Source organism: Carassius auratus, chromosome 36, assembly GCF_003368295.1.
Source record: "Carassius auratus strain Wakin chromosome 36, ASM336829v1, whole genome shotgun sequence".
Classification (NCBI taxonomy): domain Eukaryota; kingdom Metazoa; phylum Chordata; class Actinopteri; order Cypriniformes; family Cyprinidae; genus Carassius; species Carassius auratus.
In genome coordinates, this window is record NC_039278.1 from 14,799,336 (window position 1) to 14,818,015 (window position 18,680).

Here is an 18,680-nt window from a genome sequence, read left to right on the forward strand (position 1 = left end):
GAATTGTGTGTGCATTTCTGAATTTTGTGTGCATTTCTGAATTTTGTAAGCATTTGTGAATCTTCTGTGCTTTTTAAATTTTGTGTGTGCATTTGTGAATTTTGTGCGCATTTGTGTATCCTGTGTGTGTATTTATGAATTATGTGTGTGCATGTATGAATCCTATGTGTGCATATGTGAATGTAGTGTGTGCATTTATCTTTATTGATACTCTTTTGGCTCCATAGGCTTAGATGTTTTTGTTTGCATGTAAAAAAAAAAAAAAAAAAACTTTAGTTTTCTCAAAATATACATTTATCATCACCTCAGTTGGCCAACAATTCTCAAACAATGAATTCAGAGCAGTATTTAGATTAAGTCTCTCCAAATCTGTCCTTTCCAGTGTGCTTACTCTGCTCTGATTAGTCTGATGGCCCAGTCTGTTGTGATTGGTCTACCGCGTACAGCATGTATCCAAAATGATACGCCCATTGCCATAGTTCTGTATTTTGAACGCTTTATAGAAATATAATTGTCAGTTAGTTATTATTCAGACAATAGCTTTATCACGCAGTTTTGGCTTTAAAATGTTGCAGATTTACATTAACATACAGCTACATTACACACAGCATGAAAAACAGTGTTCAAAATGGCATAACTGGGACTTTAAGATTGTTGAGCTTCATAGGATTGTAGTTTATTTGCTTAAAAAAAAAGTAAAAAAAAATGCTCCTTCATCTTGGAGCTTGTTTGTTTGGTTCAAGACTTAGAACTTGATTTATTTATTTTTTAATAAGTGTTTTTTATTTTATTATTTCTTTAATTCATCTAAAAATACTTTTAACATCAAGTGTGCGGTTAATATGTCACTTTATATCAGGGTTCTTAAACTAAAATTGCTTGAGGTCCAGTAATGAACCCTCCTCACCAGCCAAGGTCTGGACAATTATATACCTAAAAACATCTGCAGGATATCTAAACTCAAATGTAAGACTTTAAGACCTGCACAAATAAAGTTAAAATTACTGTAAAAAGCATGATTTATAGTTCAGATACAGGCTTTCACAAAAACTAAATGTTTTATAAAATGACAAACTTCACATCTCAGCCTTTAAAGGTCCCATGACATGAAAATTTAACTTTATGAGGTTTTTTAACATTAATATGAGTTCCCCAAGCCTGTTTATGGTTCCCCAGTGGCTAGAAATTTTGATAGGTGTAAACCAAGCCCTGGGTGTCCTGCTCTGCCTTTGAGAAAATGAGAGCTCAGACGGGCCGATATGGAATCTTTCCCTTATGACGTCATAAGGGGAAAGCTTACCTCCCTTTTCTCTGCGAATTTGAGACATTTACAGTAACTTACAGATAGTAGTGTACAAAGTCTACCACTTTAAACCCTACTTGGATAACTGTAAAATAATTCACTTGTTCTCGTTTCTTTTAAATATTTAACTTACAAATCTCAGTTTAAATGCTTCAGTTTGGTTTCAGTTTTAAATTAGGCCTATATTGTTTATAAACCTAATTAATGAATTGACATCATAAAGGGAATTCTCATGAGAAATATCAGCTTCATATTTTTATAATATTATATCATAATGAATTGAACTATTCTGCTTGAGATATATATATATATATATATATATATATATATATATATATATATATATATATATATATATATATATATATATATATATATATATATATATATATATTAATAACATTTCTTGGTAGAACAGCACTGTAAGAATTGTTTTCTCAGGTAACCTAAAATGTGCATCATTCAGTTACATCAAGGATCAAATTAAATATAAATAGCACATTACAGTTAAGTTACCCACTTTTTTTGTGTGTGCGCTGTAGAAGTATAAAGAATATTTTGTTAATTAGAGGGAACATCGACACAATCTACACCTCTCAACTGAATAAAGCATGCCATTGTTGCGCTAGAAAAGTTTTGATGGATGACTATTGTAATCAAAGTAAAGACAATTGCGGTATTGATTTAGAGAGGAGAGGGGCCTTCGAGTAAAACATGTTGAGAACCACTGGCTTAAAGCAAAAAAAATATATATATATATATATATATATATATATATATATATATATATATATATATATATATATATATATATATATATATATATATATATTAACCTGCAAATGTCTTTATTTAATATTTCGTTTTCTCATAGCTCATCCCTCAACTTTTTTGTTCTTCTGGGATGCATTTACAATGACTAACCTTTTAAACAATGTAATCCAAATTATTATTATTTTTTGTCTGTCATAGGCTGTCGCTGATGAGCTATTCAAAAGAGTTTGCCCAATCCTCAACCAATTCTGTTATACTCTGTCTCAATCCAACTAATTTCAGCTGTGCAATGGAGCAATTGTGAATTATACACTTTCATACATGCCTTTATAAATATATTCCTGCTTATCGCTTCCAACTACTTCACAATGTAGGTTCTGGAGTCTCCTCTTCGCAGAGGAGACTCTCTCCCTTTTGGAGGGTGAGGGAAAAATAGGCCGAGACGGATGTTTAAGACCTGGGGGCGCTGCAGGACTTTGGAGTTAATGTTTTATTTTCGTCTCAGTGCGGCTCCGACCCAGTGCAGTGCTAACATGGGTAATGCAGCCTTGGGGTAGAGACTCCAGAGGGAAAAGAGAAGTCAAGCTACCTTTGCCGTGAATTTACCCAGATAAGGCGCCTCATTTTTCTCTGTGATTTATGACCATTTATGTTTCCTGGGAATGGGATGATGAATTTGTTTTCCAGTGTTTATAATGCTCAACTACGAGAGAGAGAGAGAGAGAGAGAGAGAGAGAGAGAGACAGCCTTCCCACTCCTCTCTTACGCTGCTTATGGCTCAAACAAGTGGGTGATCTGACATGCAGTACTCCAGTGATGTTGCTTTTCAGCATGACTGACGTGTATTCCCTTCGCAAGCATAACCCTAAAACTCGTTAATATTTAACACCAGCTAACTACTGATCTTCGTTTACTCACTGCTGTTACATTTCTGCAATTTCTGTGGTCAGGTATTCTGCATATTGCCTTGCTTTTGAAGGTCAGTTTGAATGCATCAACCTTGCTTTGGGGTTGCATCAGATATTTGAAAAGAAATGATTTGCATGACAGCCATTCTCCCTTGTAAGGAGTAGATGGTGAGTTTGTGTCTCATTCACTTTATAGGCGTAAAACAGGGGGATAAAGAGGGATAAAAGGAGATAAGAAATGAAATAGAGATATAAGAGAGAGGGTGAAGGTGTTTGAAGAGGCTGGTTGTACGGGGCGTGGGAGGATGCTAATGAAAGTGAAGGGTTGCTTACGGGGGTCAAACAGACCAAGCTCTCACATTTTCACATCAATCACATTTTCTTGCTTCCCTTCTCTACGTTGTTATGAATGCAAATATTTGTACCAGTCTTCTGCCCTGGCTCTTCCTCAGGAGGCTGACTGGTTTCTGCTCATTGGTCCTGCCCTGGTTTAGTAATAGAAATGCAACATTAAGTGTTAGACGGGTTTTCAAAATTGGTTATTATAAAAGAAATGTATTCCAAGTACCAAATCTGATCTGTTCTCAAACCTGTCCTGTAATAACCCCTGCCCTGCACATTTTGTTTGTCTCCCTCATCTGTCACACCTGATTCAACTTACCAGCTCATTAGTGGAGACAGCAAGACTTGAAGTGGGTGTGCCAGATATAGGGAGACATACAAAATGTGAAGTATTGGAGGTACTTCATGGAGAGCATCGACAACCACTGCTCTACATAAATTATAGAAATTCTAAAAACGGTGCTAAAAATAATTTTTTATTTTATTTTACTTTCATTCATGGTTTATGTAAATAAATTATTGTATTTTATATTGTCAGTGAACTAGTAAAATTGTTACATTAGTTTATAATGTACAAAAAAAATAGTTACAATATTGTTAAATTATCTTATTAATACTTCAGACAATTGTGACTGTTTCTTATAACTAATACAATTTTACTTTGTGACTGTCACAATGTGACTTTAAATCACTTGTTGTGACTTTGTCCTTGTGTTCTTTTTCAATTTTCAAATTTATTTTTACTCTGGGCCAGAAACTGCCTCCATAGAGCCTTAAAATACATTTTGTAAATTTAATTCCATTTTCTTTTCACTGACCTCCCCCTCCCCCAGCACCTTATCGCCCCTTTTAGGTCACTTGGCCCCCAGTTTAAAAATGTCTATTTGCCTAACCTCCTTTTGTAACTAATCAAAACATACAAATTGCATGCTGAATGTGGAAGACAGAAGTATATAGACAGATGAGAGAAAAGAAGAGAACACAAAGGGGAGCTAAAGAAGAGCAAACCATCTCATGCTTATTTTCATCATGTTTTCCCCGGAACGAATGTGCCACTTTATGTGATTATGAGCAGTGGGACACTGCTCTCAATGCTGCCTCTCTTGATTGGAGCCTCCTGTGGCGGTAAAGTGTTTTGCCTTTTGTTTAAAAGACTGCTATTTCTGCCGGCACTTGTGGGATTGATTAATATTGTTATTCTGACACGAACGTCCATCTCCAGATGTTCCCCCTTTGTAATCTAATGCTTTTTTGAAGGAGGGGGCAGGAAAGATGGAGAACATAGAAGAAAAAGAATGTAAGCTGCTGTTTAATGTCAGGCTTACTGATACCAAAAAGTCCTGGTAATGATTGCCTTTGCTTGGGCTGATCATACCAGCTGAAAAGAGAGAGGGAAAGAAATGAAAATGTTTCTTTAGTCAGGCGGCCAGACTTGGGTGCTAATTTCATATGAGGAAGTCTCAAAAGAAATTTTGTTTCTGGTAACTTCACATGCTGGTAGATAACAGTTGTTTGGGAGAAAGTGTTTTGCTTGATTTGCTGCCTGTGAGAACGTGCAAGATTTCAGCAGGGCGTGTAGGAGGGTGCCACGTCTAACCTCTTTGCTTTTCCGCTTGCCTCATTCTAACAATCACTAGCCTCTCTCCACCACATCGTGTTGACAGGAACTGGCACACTGTTGGTCTGGAGTCACCTTTGCTTTTTCAGCTGCCATCTTTGACTGATTATCCCTGTCTTCTGCTCTGGGTTTCCCCTGCTGATGATGGTAGAATATGGTTCCTCATGTTTAAGTTATGCATTTCAATGAAGCTCTTGTCAAGACCCTTGGCCAAGCCTGCTCGGTTTCATCCATTGGCCTCTTCCAGAAAACAAGACAATAAATTGAATTTTACTGCTGAATGTTGCAGCCTCATTCTTTAGCTGTCAACATCAGGGAGCCTTTTTAATGTCAACATATACAGTGTTACTGAATAAGTGGGATGAGATGATAAATCTTTTTTTAGTGTAACCGCGGGACATTTAAATTGTAGCTTTGTTGCTGATGAGAAGATTAATTTGTGTTGTAGCCTAATTGGTTTGTAGTTTTTTGTTTATTACTTTTTCATTGGAAATGGCTTTCACAATGCATTTTACTTTCATAGTATTTTAATGTTTAATGGGGTGATCAGTGCTTATATATTCAACCTTTCAAAAGTATGGGGTCAAAAACATATTTTTTGAAAACAAAATTAAGTTTATTCAAAAAGGACACATTACAATACAAAGTGACAGTAAAGATGTGTATAATGCTGCATTAAGATTAAAAAAAAAAGTTTTCAATTGATTGTAATAAGAAATGTTTCTTGAACACCAAATTAGCATGTTAGGATGATTTCTGCTCATGGATTATTTGACACGAAGACTGAAAATTCAGCTTTGCCGTAACATAAATAAATTGTTTGAAAAAAAAAATATCTTAAGTTTTAAATTGTAGAAGATTTGAATAATATTTCACAATAAGTAGGCAGAAGAGACTTTTAAATATAATAATCTTAAAAAAAATTAAATCTTACTGACCCTAAACTTTAGTGTACTGTATACTTTCCTTGCTTCATTTTTCAGCTTTTGTTTTTATCGCTTTTTTTATTTCCCTTAAGTGATATGCACATTTATTATTTTTATTTAACTGTATGTTTAGATCAGCATCGTAGTTGTGAATGATTCATGGTGCAAATAAAAATAACAAATACTGTAGTCCCCACAAAAACCCAAGTAATATTAACAAATAAAATGGAATAGCAGTAGTGCAAAATAAAGTGAATTAGAAAGATGAAAGTGACAGTGTGGTAAAGTGCAGAATAAAGGTGTCTCCCTTTCCTGTTTCACTCTTTCTGTTGATCCTGTTTGCATTTTATTGCACACCACTATTTCCTCATTCCTGAGAAACTACTTGATTATGCCATTTTGCCGGAAATTTGCTCCGCTCGACTATCCTCCCATCCTGATTTTTCAATTACTGACACTTTCCCAATCCTATTCCATCCATAAAAAATAAATTAATTAAATAAACCTACAAATGAGATGAATTCGGCATGAGGGCGTCACAGCTTCTAAATGTACGCTTCTTGTGGAAACCGACATTGTCTTTAATTTAACGCTCATTTGAGTGTTGTGACACGTCCATGCCTCTTTATTCGACTAAACCAACAGTTCATTTCATCCATAATAACCATCATCATTGTTGTCATTTTGATTTAGACGTGAGCTGGAATCCCATCAGCGAATGAGTTTTGTTGATGGTCTACTACACTCCCCTTCTCTGTTTTCTCCGCTCCAGTCCGATTTGACAAATTCAATTCAGGGTGAGCTCCCCTTTTGCTTCACCTTGAGAATTCACACAGGCATACATGCTAGGATTTGATTAGTGGATGCTTGGAGGCAAGCAGCTTGTTGATTAGAATTGGACGAGGACTGCATTTTGATGGGAACAGACATTACACTGACTTTTGCTCTCTCTCTCTCACCGCATAAACACTCTCTTCCTCTGTATTGCCCTCATAGCTTCTCCGCGAACCTGCTTTGATTCTCTGCATAACTCAACTTTCTTGCATTCTCATCAGCTCTGTCCTTCTTTCTCCTCCTCTTCTCCCTCTCTTATGATCATTGGTTTCCTTCCCATCTCCTCCCAGTGGGAAGCCCCGTTCCTCGCCATTGAAAGGTTGTCTAATCAATAGGATAAGAGAGAAAAGCTGGCAAATGAAAGAAACTGATGGCTTTTTTGTATGCAGCTACACATAACTCTGCTCTCTGCTGATTATTTTGTTACTATGGTACATTTACCTCTGTGGTGAGATGTGATTAACCAGCTCTTAGGGGGCCTGAGCCCTCAACTCCCATTGCAATTAGCCGCAATACCTAAAAGACTGGCCGAGATTTCATCGCCCTCTCACACCTCTATACGACTACAAGTTAAATATTTTCAGAAATCATGGAAATCATGATGCTCCCTATAGAGTTAGTTACTGAACTGAAAGATATAAAAGAAAAAGGGTAGTATGTAGATCCATATTTAGGACATGGTGGCTTGTATCAGGTCCCTTCATCATAGCTTTTCTGGTCCCTGGGTTCTCGCTACAGTACAACAGCATCCCTCCATGTTCGAGAAGCCGTATCTTCCTACAACTCATTTGCATTTAGTAAAGGAAGGACTGTGCTTCTAACTCAAGGGAAGTGGTGACATTTATCCCCAATATGTGCTGATATTGGTAGGCACACAATCATGTCTTTTTGTTGCTTTTGGATCAAGGGCCAATGTAGCAGTTTGTTGCATAATACATAATGAAAACACTGAATAAATATAGTCCCACTGCTGCAGTATGTTTTCTTACAACCATTTACATCCACCTGTAAAGTGCAGTGTTTTACCTTTTGAATTTGCAGGGTTCCCGACAAAAAAAGGAGCCATTAGCTTGATAATGGAAAGCGTGCTACAAATAATATGAAGTTCACACATTAACAGAACAAAATATAGACTAAAGAACTTGATAAGAAGCCATTTTAGTATTGATTATAAACAAGAATTATTAATTATATTTTTAATGTCCATACAGCTGACTGCTTTACCTGTTGTAGTTTGTTCAAGCTGTGTTCGAAATAGACACTGTTTTTCTCCACTTTTACTTTGTATATTTGACCAACCATGGAAAGTAGGGACACAAGTCGGTTCTGGGGCTTTTTTAGTTATGAGATTCTGAAAGTGTAGTCTCTGTAGTCTTCTTTGGAGAAGTTTTGGCCATTTGATCGCAAAGATTATCGCAGACGAGCTGAACCGTGACCGTTAAACCGAAAATGTTTTAAAGTACTTCTTCGACAAGTCGGATGCTTATGAACAAGCGCTCACTGATTCTGAAGACGATCTGAGCGAAGATGAAAGACATAAGACTGAATAATATCCCTAATCTAAAACTGAGCGAAGATGAAGACGAGGAAGAATGTATCGGACTGGCGTCTGACGAGTTAGACCGTAAGATATCAGAGGCTATATCGATAGTAACATTTGATGGGGATAGACAGAAAAATGGGGAAAATCTATTCTTGCAGATCTCGTTGCCTCTACTGAAATAAGTCGTTCAGGCACACTTTATCTTTGTTTTCTTTGTGAATGTAACCATCTCCAAAGTTTGCACGTGTGTCTGTTTGCCTCTAAATGTCCAATACTTTGCATGTCCTGCCACTTTTTCCGCAGCTAAAGAATCCAGTCGTATGTTGTACATAATGTCTGGAGAAAGCTTCTGGCTACAGGACTGTCTCCCATGCAGAGAGTTCTCTTTTCTCCTCGTGTAGCATTGACAGTCAAAGTTACAGATTTTCCCCATTTCTCTGTCTCTCCCCATCAAATATTACTATCGATATAGCCGCTGATATGTTATGGTCTAACTCGTCTGATGCCAGTCCGATGCATTCTTCCTCGTCTTCATCTTCGGCAGCCATTTTTTGCTGCGCTGCCTGGGGAGCAGTTGGGCATTTTATTGTGGAAGGTGAAAGAGTGCTGGTCTTTCACTCCCCCCACCTACAGTTCCTGCAAGGGAAACAAGACTCGAACCTGCGACTTTAGGCTACAAGTCTGGCTCGTTAAACATTAGATGTGTCATCAATGCTGGTGTTCGGCAGAGATGAGGACTGTTTGAAAACTTTGATATGCATCTTCTTAGTTTATTACGTCAACATAAAGCATGTGATTGCAAAACAAACAGGAAAAAAGGGATTACATGCAAAGTTTTAGGTCATAACCTGCATCTGTATAGTCGCCAGTGGTGATTTCAGCAAAAATATCACTCTCAAATTAATATTCTTTAGGTGCAGTCTGGAAGCCTGCTTTTGGTATTTTGAAATGAAATTGGCGCACAAATTCTTTTTAGTCTGTGAAAGTGTGGTGACATCAATTCTGCCACAGCTCAGCTAGGACAGCATTGCCTCTCAGTCAGCATTATCTTTCCCTCTCTTCTCCGTTCTCTTCTCCATTCCTCCTTAGTCTCCAGTTTCCGGGATGTGGTCAATTTCGTCTGTAATTTAGCCTTGGAAGCACACCCACGCCTCTTGACACTGGCTCTCTGAAAATTGGCTATTGATGCTCACTGCTCTTCAACACTTACACGGAGGCAATTTCACACAGTTCTGTGAGACTGCACTCAACCCAGCCCACCATGACTGACATGATCAACAGTTCATAGCACTGATCTTTTTTTTTTTTTTTTTTTGTCCATAGTGATCACAGACAAAGGCATATGAGCTTTTGTATTGCTTGTACCTGCCTGATTTTAGTGGGCTTAACCACCAATTTACCAGTGTTTCTGTTTGACCATTATGGTGAGGACACAATGAATCACAACCTAAAAATTTAGTAAAATTGCAGTTTCTTGAGTGCAAGTAAGTTTGTATTTATTTTTTTTATTTTTTTTTTGGAGTCAGAGGAAAAGAGAAGGGGCTTAAGCGTCTTTCAGTTACCTTTACCTGAATCTAGATGGGTCTTATATGACAAGTTGGTGAATAGATGCTCACATGCATGCATATATTATTATTTGAATAGAAATTATATATAGAATATTTTCAGTTTAATTCTATTTTAATAACACTGGGGGAAGTCGTGGCCTAATGTTTAAAGAGTTTGACCTAAGGTTGTGGGTTTGAGATTTGGGCTGGCAATACCACGACTGAGGTGACTGAGGGACCGAACCCCCAACTGCTCCCCGGGCGCCACTGCATAAATGGTTGTCCACTGCTCCGGGTGTGTGTGTGTGTGTTCACTGCCCTGTGTGTGCACTTTGGATGGGTTAAATGCAGAGTATGGGTCACCATACTCTGCTGTATGTCATGTCAATTTCAGTTTGTTCTTTTCACTTAATTTATCTAACACACATACTTAGCCTACACTTCAAGTTTGCACTTAATATATACAAAACTGTCTATTGTAATATCCCTGCACATACAATTGTCAATATGTTTATTGTTCTGTTTTTTTTTTAATTATTTTATTATCTGTGTTTTTGTTCTGTCGCTGTTCTGGTTACAGTTGAATTTCCATGTGAGCCTGGTACGGCACGATTACAAAACTGTTCTTGGCCTGGAATTCTAGGCACTGTTAGACAGCCGTGCTGTGGAGTGCATGTGCGTGATGTCGCCACTCTGTTGCCTGGATATCAATTTCTCCATAGTTGGTTGGAAGCGCCTATTAGATCAAACAGCCAAGTAAACAGCTATGTTCAGTATAAAAAAAAAAAAAAAAATGTCTGAGACAGTTTGGTCTGTGGATGAAACATTTGTGCTTATTGATATTATACCCGTCATCGCCTTCTGTTTATTTTTCACATCTAGAGTTATGTCTTTTTTTCTGTAATTAAACTAAGCAAATATCAGATAAAAAAGGAGTCCCAAAAACAGAAATATCTGATTATCGTCCATATCGTTATTTATATTACACAACCAAGGCAACGACTAACGCATTTGTATTGCATGCCAAAGAGTTCCGTTATAAGCGCCAGAGGAAAATGAAACCGTATCTGTGCTGACTGGCCTGGATCGGCACGGAATGGAGTGGTTAAGCAAAGAGAACCGTTCGGCCTTATAGTGGAAAAGCATCTTATGAATCACCCATGAGTGAACGTCATGAATGTCACGATTCAGTTCATCTGGAAGAGAAGACAAAAATGCCAAAGACCTCAGTTGTGTGGGAGCATTGTGAATTGAGTGAGGAAAAGACAAAGGCAGTGTGCCAGATATGCTATTTTAAACTTTCCTACCACAACAACACATCAAGTTTGAGTTCTGTAAGTAGTAAGTGTTGGTGTAAAAAAAAAAACGAGCTGCTTTTATCCTCCATGTTAAACAATAATTTTACACATAATAAAAACATGCACTTAATTTGCTTGGAAAATACTTGCGAATATGGCAGCCATTAGAAAAAATAATACAGTAGCCCAGCCTAATAATAATTTGTCTATATTCAAAGTATTGCTCTTAACAGACGTGTGTGTTTTGTATCACTAGTCCAGTGTCAGTTCTCAGAGCATGTAAGCCCTGCATGCGTGAGGTGTGCCGCTTCTGGCTCATGCTGTTCTGTACTTTATTAAAAGTTGATTAATTCTGAATGTGTCGTGTGTCCATATTGCACCAAAATGCAACACTGCACTCCATTGGGTCCACAGCAACACACCCGCCACACGTGAAGTCGATTGGATGAATGGTTCTCAACATAATATAAACAAACAGACAGACAGACAGACACACAGAGATTCCTGCCTTTATTAGGTTGAAGAAAATATGTTCAGCTCCTCCCTCCGAAGTAATAGAAGTATTATAAAATATTTTAAGTGGCCATTAATGGACCATAATTCTATATAATACTATTAACAAATAGTATAATGATAAAAACTGTATTTATTGTTTGAATTTCCCATTAAAGGGGTCATGTGATGCTTTTTTAAACATCATTATTGTACATAATTGTAGGTCCTCAATGCCCCGCCTCTCTCAAACGCGTTGTTTTCTAAAAACTCTCTCTCTCTCTCTCTCTCTCTCTCTCTCTCTCTCTCTCTCTCTCTCTCTCTCTCTCTCTCTCTCTCTCTCTCTCACACACACACACATATGTTTTTTGGTTCTAAGTAATCTTAAAGATTCTTAAATGCATCTACTTTTGGAATGCCAAAAGTCCTTTTGCTTTCCTCTAGATACACACAGCATCTCCCTGACATGGCTGCTTCAACACTAACTGAGGTTACTGTAACCACGCCTGTGGCGGCATTTCCACATAGTGATGTAGATATGTGGGGGCGTGTGTGAATGACCCATTTTAGGGGGTCATGGCAAAGTCTTAACTTTAAAGAATATCTGAGATATTTGAAATATTTGAGACTTTTTAGTCTATGCAACTTTACAGATCTTTATGCACCAAGAGATACAGTGAATACAGCGCATTAGTTTAGGACTCGTCTCATTTTTATTTTGTAAACGTAGAGTGTTAATTTGTGTAATGATAACCTCCATCAATGTAAATATGATGATTAAATAAATTTTATTTGCTCTGCCAATATTTAGTTAGAAATGGCACTATAGTATGTAGTGTTTAATAAACCGCTGTTTTACTAAATTCTGCTGAGATGAAATTCAGTGCAGTTCTGTATCGCGATACGCATCATGGCCTTTGTACCATTATATGTATCGTATTGTATACATGACTTTGCTGGTGATACACAGCCCTACTTCCTACACACAATGGGTTAATTGATTTGTTTATGCTTATTGAATTTCCTCATTATTAATCAATGCCTCACTCGAAACGCTTTCCCTCTCGTTATTGTAGAGTTTAATTTCCACTGTGGCAATTCCTACAGACAATAGAGGCCGAATCAATGGCGATGTAGAGCGCGAGAATGTGTCTAAATAGAATTAAAATCAACTTCTTTGCTCCATTAGCAATGCTTTTCACTTTAAGCTCCAGGGGAGAGCTTAATTTGCTGAAGAAGGTGGGAACCTACTGACAATAAATGGGTTTTGACAAACTCCACTCTGATAAAGCTTATTGACTCTTAGGGTTCGTTCCTGGCATGTTATACAGTCTGGTTTATTTAGATAATATAAAGTATCTACTTCTAGGGATAATAGTGTAAACTGCTGGACCTGACTTAATGGATAGTTTACCCACAAATGAAAGTTCTGAAATAATTCACTCACCCTCAAGTTGGACCAAGCCTGTGTGAATTATTTTCTTCTGCTGTACACAAAAGATACTTTGAAGAATGTTGGTAACCAAACTGTTGATGGGAATATTTGAATTCCATAGTATTTTAAAAATGATCAGAATTTCTAACTTTTTTTTTTTTTTCTTCTCAGCTGGGTGCAGAGTTTTGGCCATGAGGGTCTGGGCCTCCTGTTGGATACGCTGGAGAAGCTCCTTCTTAAAAAACAGTAAAACAAATTTCATTACCCACATTTATTTAAGCAAAGGTTTGGGTTTCAAACTAGTTGTGTGTTCTACCCTCATCATGAGTCCTGAGGTCATAACAGTTTGTTAACTAAACTCTTTGACTCTGTTTTTGTCTTGTAACCAACTGAGCTCTGCTTCACTTGTTTTTTCTTTTTTTTCTTTTCTTTTTTCCCCCCAGCCAAGAAATGGTGGATAAGAAGAATCAACACAAAGTCATTCAGTGCCTCAAGGCTTTTATGAACAACAAGGTAATAATGCAACCAAGAAGCAGGATCACTTTATAACTCCCTTCCACTTGAAATAACACCCATCTCATATTGGACAATTATCAGTTTTCAAAGGCCACATGCAAACTGCACCTAAATATGATTGTGATGACTCTACTAAATGTCAGTTCCACGGTCTTCACACCCATTGGTGGTTGTGTCACTGCTCATTTGTGTAAAGTTAAACTATTTGCAACTGTGAATTATTTATTCGCTTGTATGTTTTCATCACTCTCTCAAAAGAATAAACTTTATTTTTAGTAATATATTTTTTTGTTTAATAAAATAATGTTACGTAGTATCCTCTTTACAGAAATATTAAAATATTTTTCTTTACACAGAAATGTTACAGCATAACACAAACCAACCCAATAAATTAAGTATGCTGCAAAATAAGTCAATTTTGCTATTTTGACAACCTCATCTGACATCCAGCTTGATAAATTATTTTACTGACCAGTCAGCTGAATATTTCACAGAAATACAAATACAAGGCACAAAACTTTGCTGTTTGCATGTGGCCAAAGAAAAAAAAAACATGTAAAATTTTACTCCTCATGGTCTTTTTTTCATAAATATTGTGGGCTGTAATTCTCTGTCGAACCTGAACAATTTATTGTTTATATTTAAAGCGGAGATGATTGTTGTTCATCTAAAGCAATCAATTTTAATCAACCCTAAATCCATTTCAAAGTTTTTATTTCTAGTAAATTTAAGGGGATTTCATTTGATCTTTTGTACTATTATAACCTATTACACACCATGAAAATAGCCAAGGAAGATGGCATGCCAATAAAACAAGAACCACCCAACCATCACATTTAATCAAATGTCACAAGTAACACAGAAGATGTAGAATAAAGAAACAAAAATTAAAAAAATTCTGTGTATTTATCTGCTGTGAATATATTTAAGGAGTTTCAGATATACTTTTTTGAAATAGAATCTCATCATTACCCTAAAGCACCAGCTTCAAACAAGACTCATTCCAGTCGCTGTGGCGTCTCAGCCGACCCCTTTCTTCAGTTTCCGCATTACATCTCCGCTAACTCACCACGATCCTGCTCCTCCCTGCTGGACACACGTACCTGCGGCAGCTTTCAAATGGTCAGGAGCGATAAGAGGAGAGCTTCAGATGAGGGGCTGCAGACAGCCACCACTCTGAACTCGGGAGGGGGTTCCTCTGCACGGCCGAGGTGGAGAGGTCTGAGGGGGCTTTTGATGATTTGCACACTCCTGTTAGAGAGATGCTTTAGAAGTGGATCTCCAGTGGTGTCTCTGATGTTGTTGAGATAGCCAGGGGTTTGAGGAGTTACCTACGCCTTGTGCAAACATACATGCACTTGTGGTAGAGATAGAGATTAGTGGTGGTTTGATCCATGTTCATTCACTGGGTAGGTGGCAGATGTTAGATAGATGTGTTGTCAGGTGTCAACATAACACATGGTGTTTGAGGGAAGTTAAACTCTTAGCAGTCATCTATCAGCCTTGCTGAAAGGTCTGGTATGGTATAGAAGAATGGTATCTTCTAAAGTAAGCAATGGTACCAGGGGTGTAACGGTACGTGTATTCGTACCGGACCGTTTCGGTACAGGGCTTTTGGTACGTTGTACGTGTGTACTGAATGACCGAATGCAATATTTTTAAAGTACATTTTCATGTTTCCAAACGAACATATTAAGTGGCCCTGCAGCTGATTCTAAGGCCGGTGACACTGGCTGCGTGGCTTGAGCGTGGCGTTTCTGCTGTGTGTCAGTAGCGTGACTGCTGCTTCGCGTTTTCTGTCTCTTTACACACCATAATCGTGCCTGATGCCGCGCTGGCGTGCTGGTGCTACTGTACTCTTTATTATATAAAAAAAGTTTATAGTAATAAACAACCTGCAGTTTAATGTTTGCATTTCTTTCCCTTACTGTACCGAAAATGAACCGAACCGTGACTTTAAAACCGAGGTACGTACCGAACCGTGATTTTTGCGTACCATTACACCTCTAAATGGTACAGTGCACTGATCTTCGAAATTTGAAAAAGAATAAAGTAGTATGCACAATGCCTAATCATTTTTACCTGATATATGCATTTTGTATCCGTTAATATTCAATCACTTTCCTACATATTAGATATTTAAGTGTGTGTCCTCATGCACTACATTTATATTTAGAATTTTTTATAAATCTTAGACACAATTGCCTTGCCTGTTACAGTAAAAAAAAAAAATGTATGTGTTATTTTTAGCTTATTTAGACAACATAGTTTAGAATAACAGCTATTTTTACCAATTATTTGCTTGACATTTAAATATAAGTGTTGGCCAGAATATTATAATTGTGGATTTCCCCTAAAAGCACCCTTTTTATTAAACTTTGGCATGCAATTTAGGTAAAAAAAAAAGCAGAAGAAACCGATAAAGTTGGTTTAATAAAATACCTGTTCTAGTTTAATGTTTTAAAATGTAATTTATTTTCTTGATGCAAAGCTGAAATTTCAGCATCATTAATCCAGTCTTCAGGGTCACATGATCCTTCAGAAATCATTCTAATATGCTGATTTGCTGCTAAAGAAATATTTATTGTTGCCACTGTATATATACTTTGTTTCAATGTAAAAAATGTTACTCTAATTTTTGAGTGCTAAAAGCACAATAAAAAAAATAAAATTATATATATATATATATATATATATATATATATATATATATATATATATATATATATATATATATATATATATATATATATATATATATAAATAAATATATATATATAAATTATTATTATTTTTTTTTGAATATATTTGCAGCCACAAAGCAAAACCTTGGCAACCACCCACAATGTCCTAGCAACATGGTTGAGAGTCTTTTTTTTTCATAAAATGTAAAAATTTAGTCATTTTCTACAGTATGTAATGAGTTTTCTTTTCCTCAGGTGCTTCACAAGAATTCAGTTGACTGTATTGAGTTGTCTTGTCATTGACTCTTATTGATATGCCATTTGTTTAATATGGAAACAAAGCAATTAAGCACATCAGTGCATTTTCAGTTGGAAATCTGTCATGGTCATCCACTGAGGAATTATAAATGGATTGAGGCCATTGTTGTTTTCCTGAGGCCTGTTTATGTAGGATCAAAGAAAATAATTATATTTCGGTTCTGTTTCTGTGTAGTCATTGTGGGAATTAATTTGCTGGAGATCCCAGTTGTGTTTTCTGCAAGTTTCAAAATCTCCTGCACACACCTCTCAGCCCTAAAGGTCCGGTGTAATCTAGGCATTGGCCGATTACTTGTTTCAAGGTATACCTCGGTTTGAAAATGTAACTTTCAAAACCACTAATATTTTCCATTATACCGTTCCTGCATTATGCACTATTTTTTCCTGTCTCCTCAGTGACTGAAAGAGTAGGCATCCCTCAGGCTGAGTGCAGTGTAGAGAGTAACACTGACCCCCCTCCTCCTGTTGGTGCAAGCGAGCGGTCAGTCACATGTGTAGGATGACTGAACTTAAGGCCCGGGTACACTTCACATTCAGCGTTCCCTTCCATGAGCGCGGACGGATGAGCTCGACACATGCACAGTACCATGGGGTGCGTGGCTGTCTGCAAGCCCTCTTAATGACAAAAATAACCTAATGCCAATGGTGCGTGGACGCGATCAGCGCAATCAGCAACCGGGCGTTTTTTTGCCTTATTGCAACTCTGTTCTGGATTTGCACAAACTGCATTGCAATGCAATAATTTTCCAAAATGTAATTTATTTGAAAATACGAAGTCTGTTAATGCCCGTTAATACATGCCAGATACGCTGAAGACGGACGTACAGAGAAAAATACTGTACCAGGCAGATCACCCACTGTTCATGATGCACAAACTATTGGAAGAAAATTCTCAATATTGATTTGAGGTTTTATATGAATGTGTTTCTGAAGCTGACTGTCTTCTGAAAAGTTTACATGGTATAATTTCATAGTTTCAAGCTTGCCAGAACATAGTTTTTTCTTCAAAATGGATTATTATTCAATCAAATTATGTGTATGATTATTATATAACTAAATATGAAATTATATAGATGAGATGCATATTAATTATATAACTAAACTGAAATTAAACTGAATTAACTGAAATTACAGATTTAGGTTAAAGATGTCTTTTTTATTTTCTTTTTAGGAAACAAATCAAAGAAAAAAATAAACAAATTCTACTCTTTTTAATATTCTGCATGTTGCTCAAAAAAAAAAAATATATATATATTGTGCACAGCATTAAAAAGGATTTATTTTTAACCAGTCATTTAAAAATAATACATTTCAGAGCTGAAACAAAGTTACCGTGAAAGCGTGATATTTTAGCTTAAGGTTATCATAACGTCAAAATCACATACCGGCCCATGCCTAGTGTAATCCCAAGCACCCGACAGGTGCTGAGAGCCTTATTTACCCAGAGGCCAGTCACGGCTTCAGATCTCTCACTTTAGCCCCGCAGCATCATGGGATGTATTCCGGCCATGTTGCCTGCCAGCCAGGTGCTCCCATCCAGCTGCCACCAACTCTCACGGAATGAAGACAGAAATGACTCAAATATGTTTACATCATTACTGCGAGTAAACACTGTGATAATGCGTTATCTCCCCTGTGCCTCTGAGGCTGGAAGGATGTTTTCATACATAAATTTGCATAAAAAAAAAATAAAAATATTGCAGAAACATCTGTTCTGAATGACAACAAGTCTGAGATATGGCATTTGGAGCCATTAATTGGCATGAGTTATGAAGCAATTAACACAACTTGGTGAATTTGCTGTCCTAAAGCTTTTTAGTCAGAAATTAATTTAGTCAGGATGATTCATGTCTTGAAAATTGCTAAAGTTGAGTCACGAGTTATTTTGTGCTGTTGGCAGCCGATTGGGGTCGTCCAAATTTAGTCACATGATGACCTGTATTTTATTAATTTCTAAATAATCAGATCATTTAGATCGCACAAAAAAAACTTTTTAGGAATAATTTCATGCCAAGTGAATCTCTTACATGTAAAGATTGACCGAGTAGAGAGAGATCATCTTTTAAGTTCCATCAGAGTGTTTTGAATTAATGAGAAATTTGTCCTGTGGTGCTGGCACTGCGGTTGTCATTAACCGAACCC

General features: G+C 36.9%; 1 protein-coding gene across 5 annotated transcripts in view; it reads left to right on the plus strand.

Annotated features, from left to right (window-relative positions):
* Positions 1-18,680, plus strand: part of LOC113055384 (protein diaphanous homolog 3) — a 259,998-nt gene that overhangs the window by 76,422 nt on the left and 164,896 nt on the right. For all 5 annotated transcript variants that reach the window (XM_026221660.1, XM_026221657.1, XM_026221663.1 and 2 more), the window contains 2 exons: positions 13,192-13,266; positions 13,464-13,533. In XM_026221660.1, coding sequence (XP_026077445.1) covers positions 13,192-13,266; positions 13,464-13,533 — 145 coding nt within the window. The remainder of the gene's footprint in view (positions 1-13,191; positions 13,267-13,463; positions 13,534-18,680) is intronic.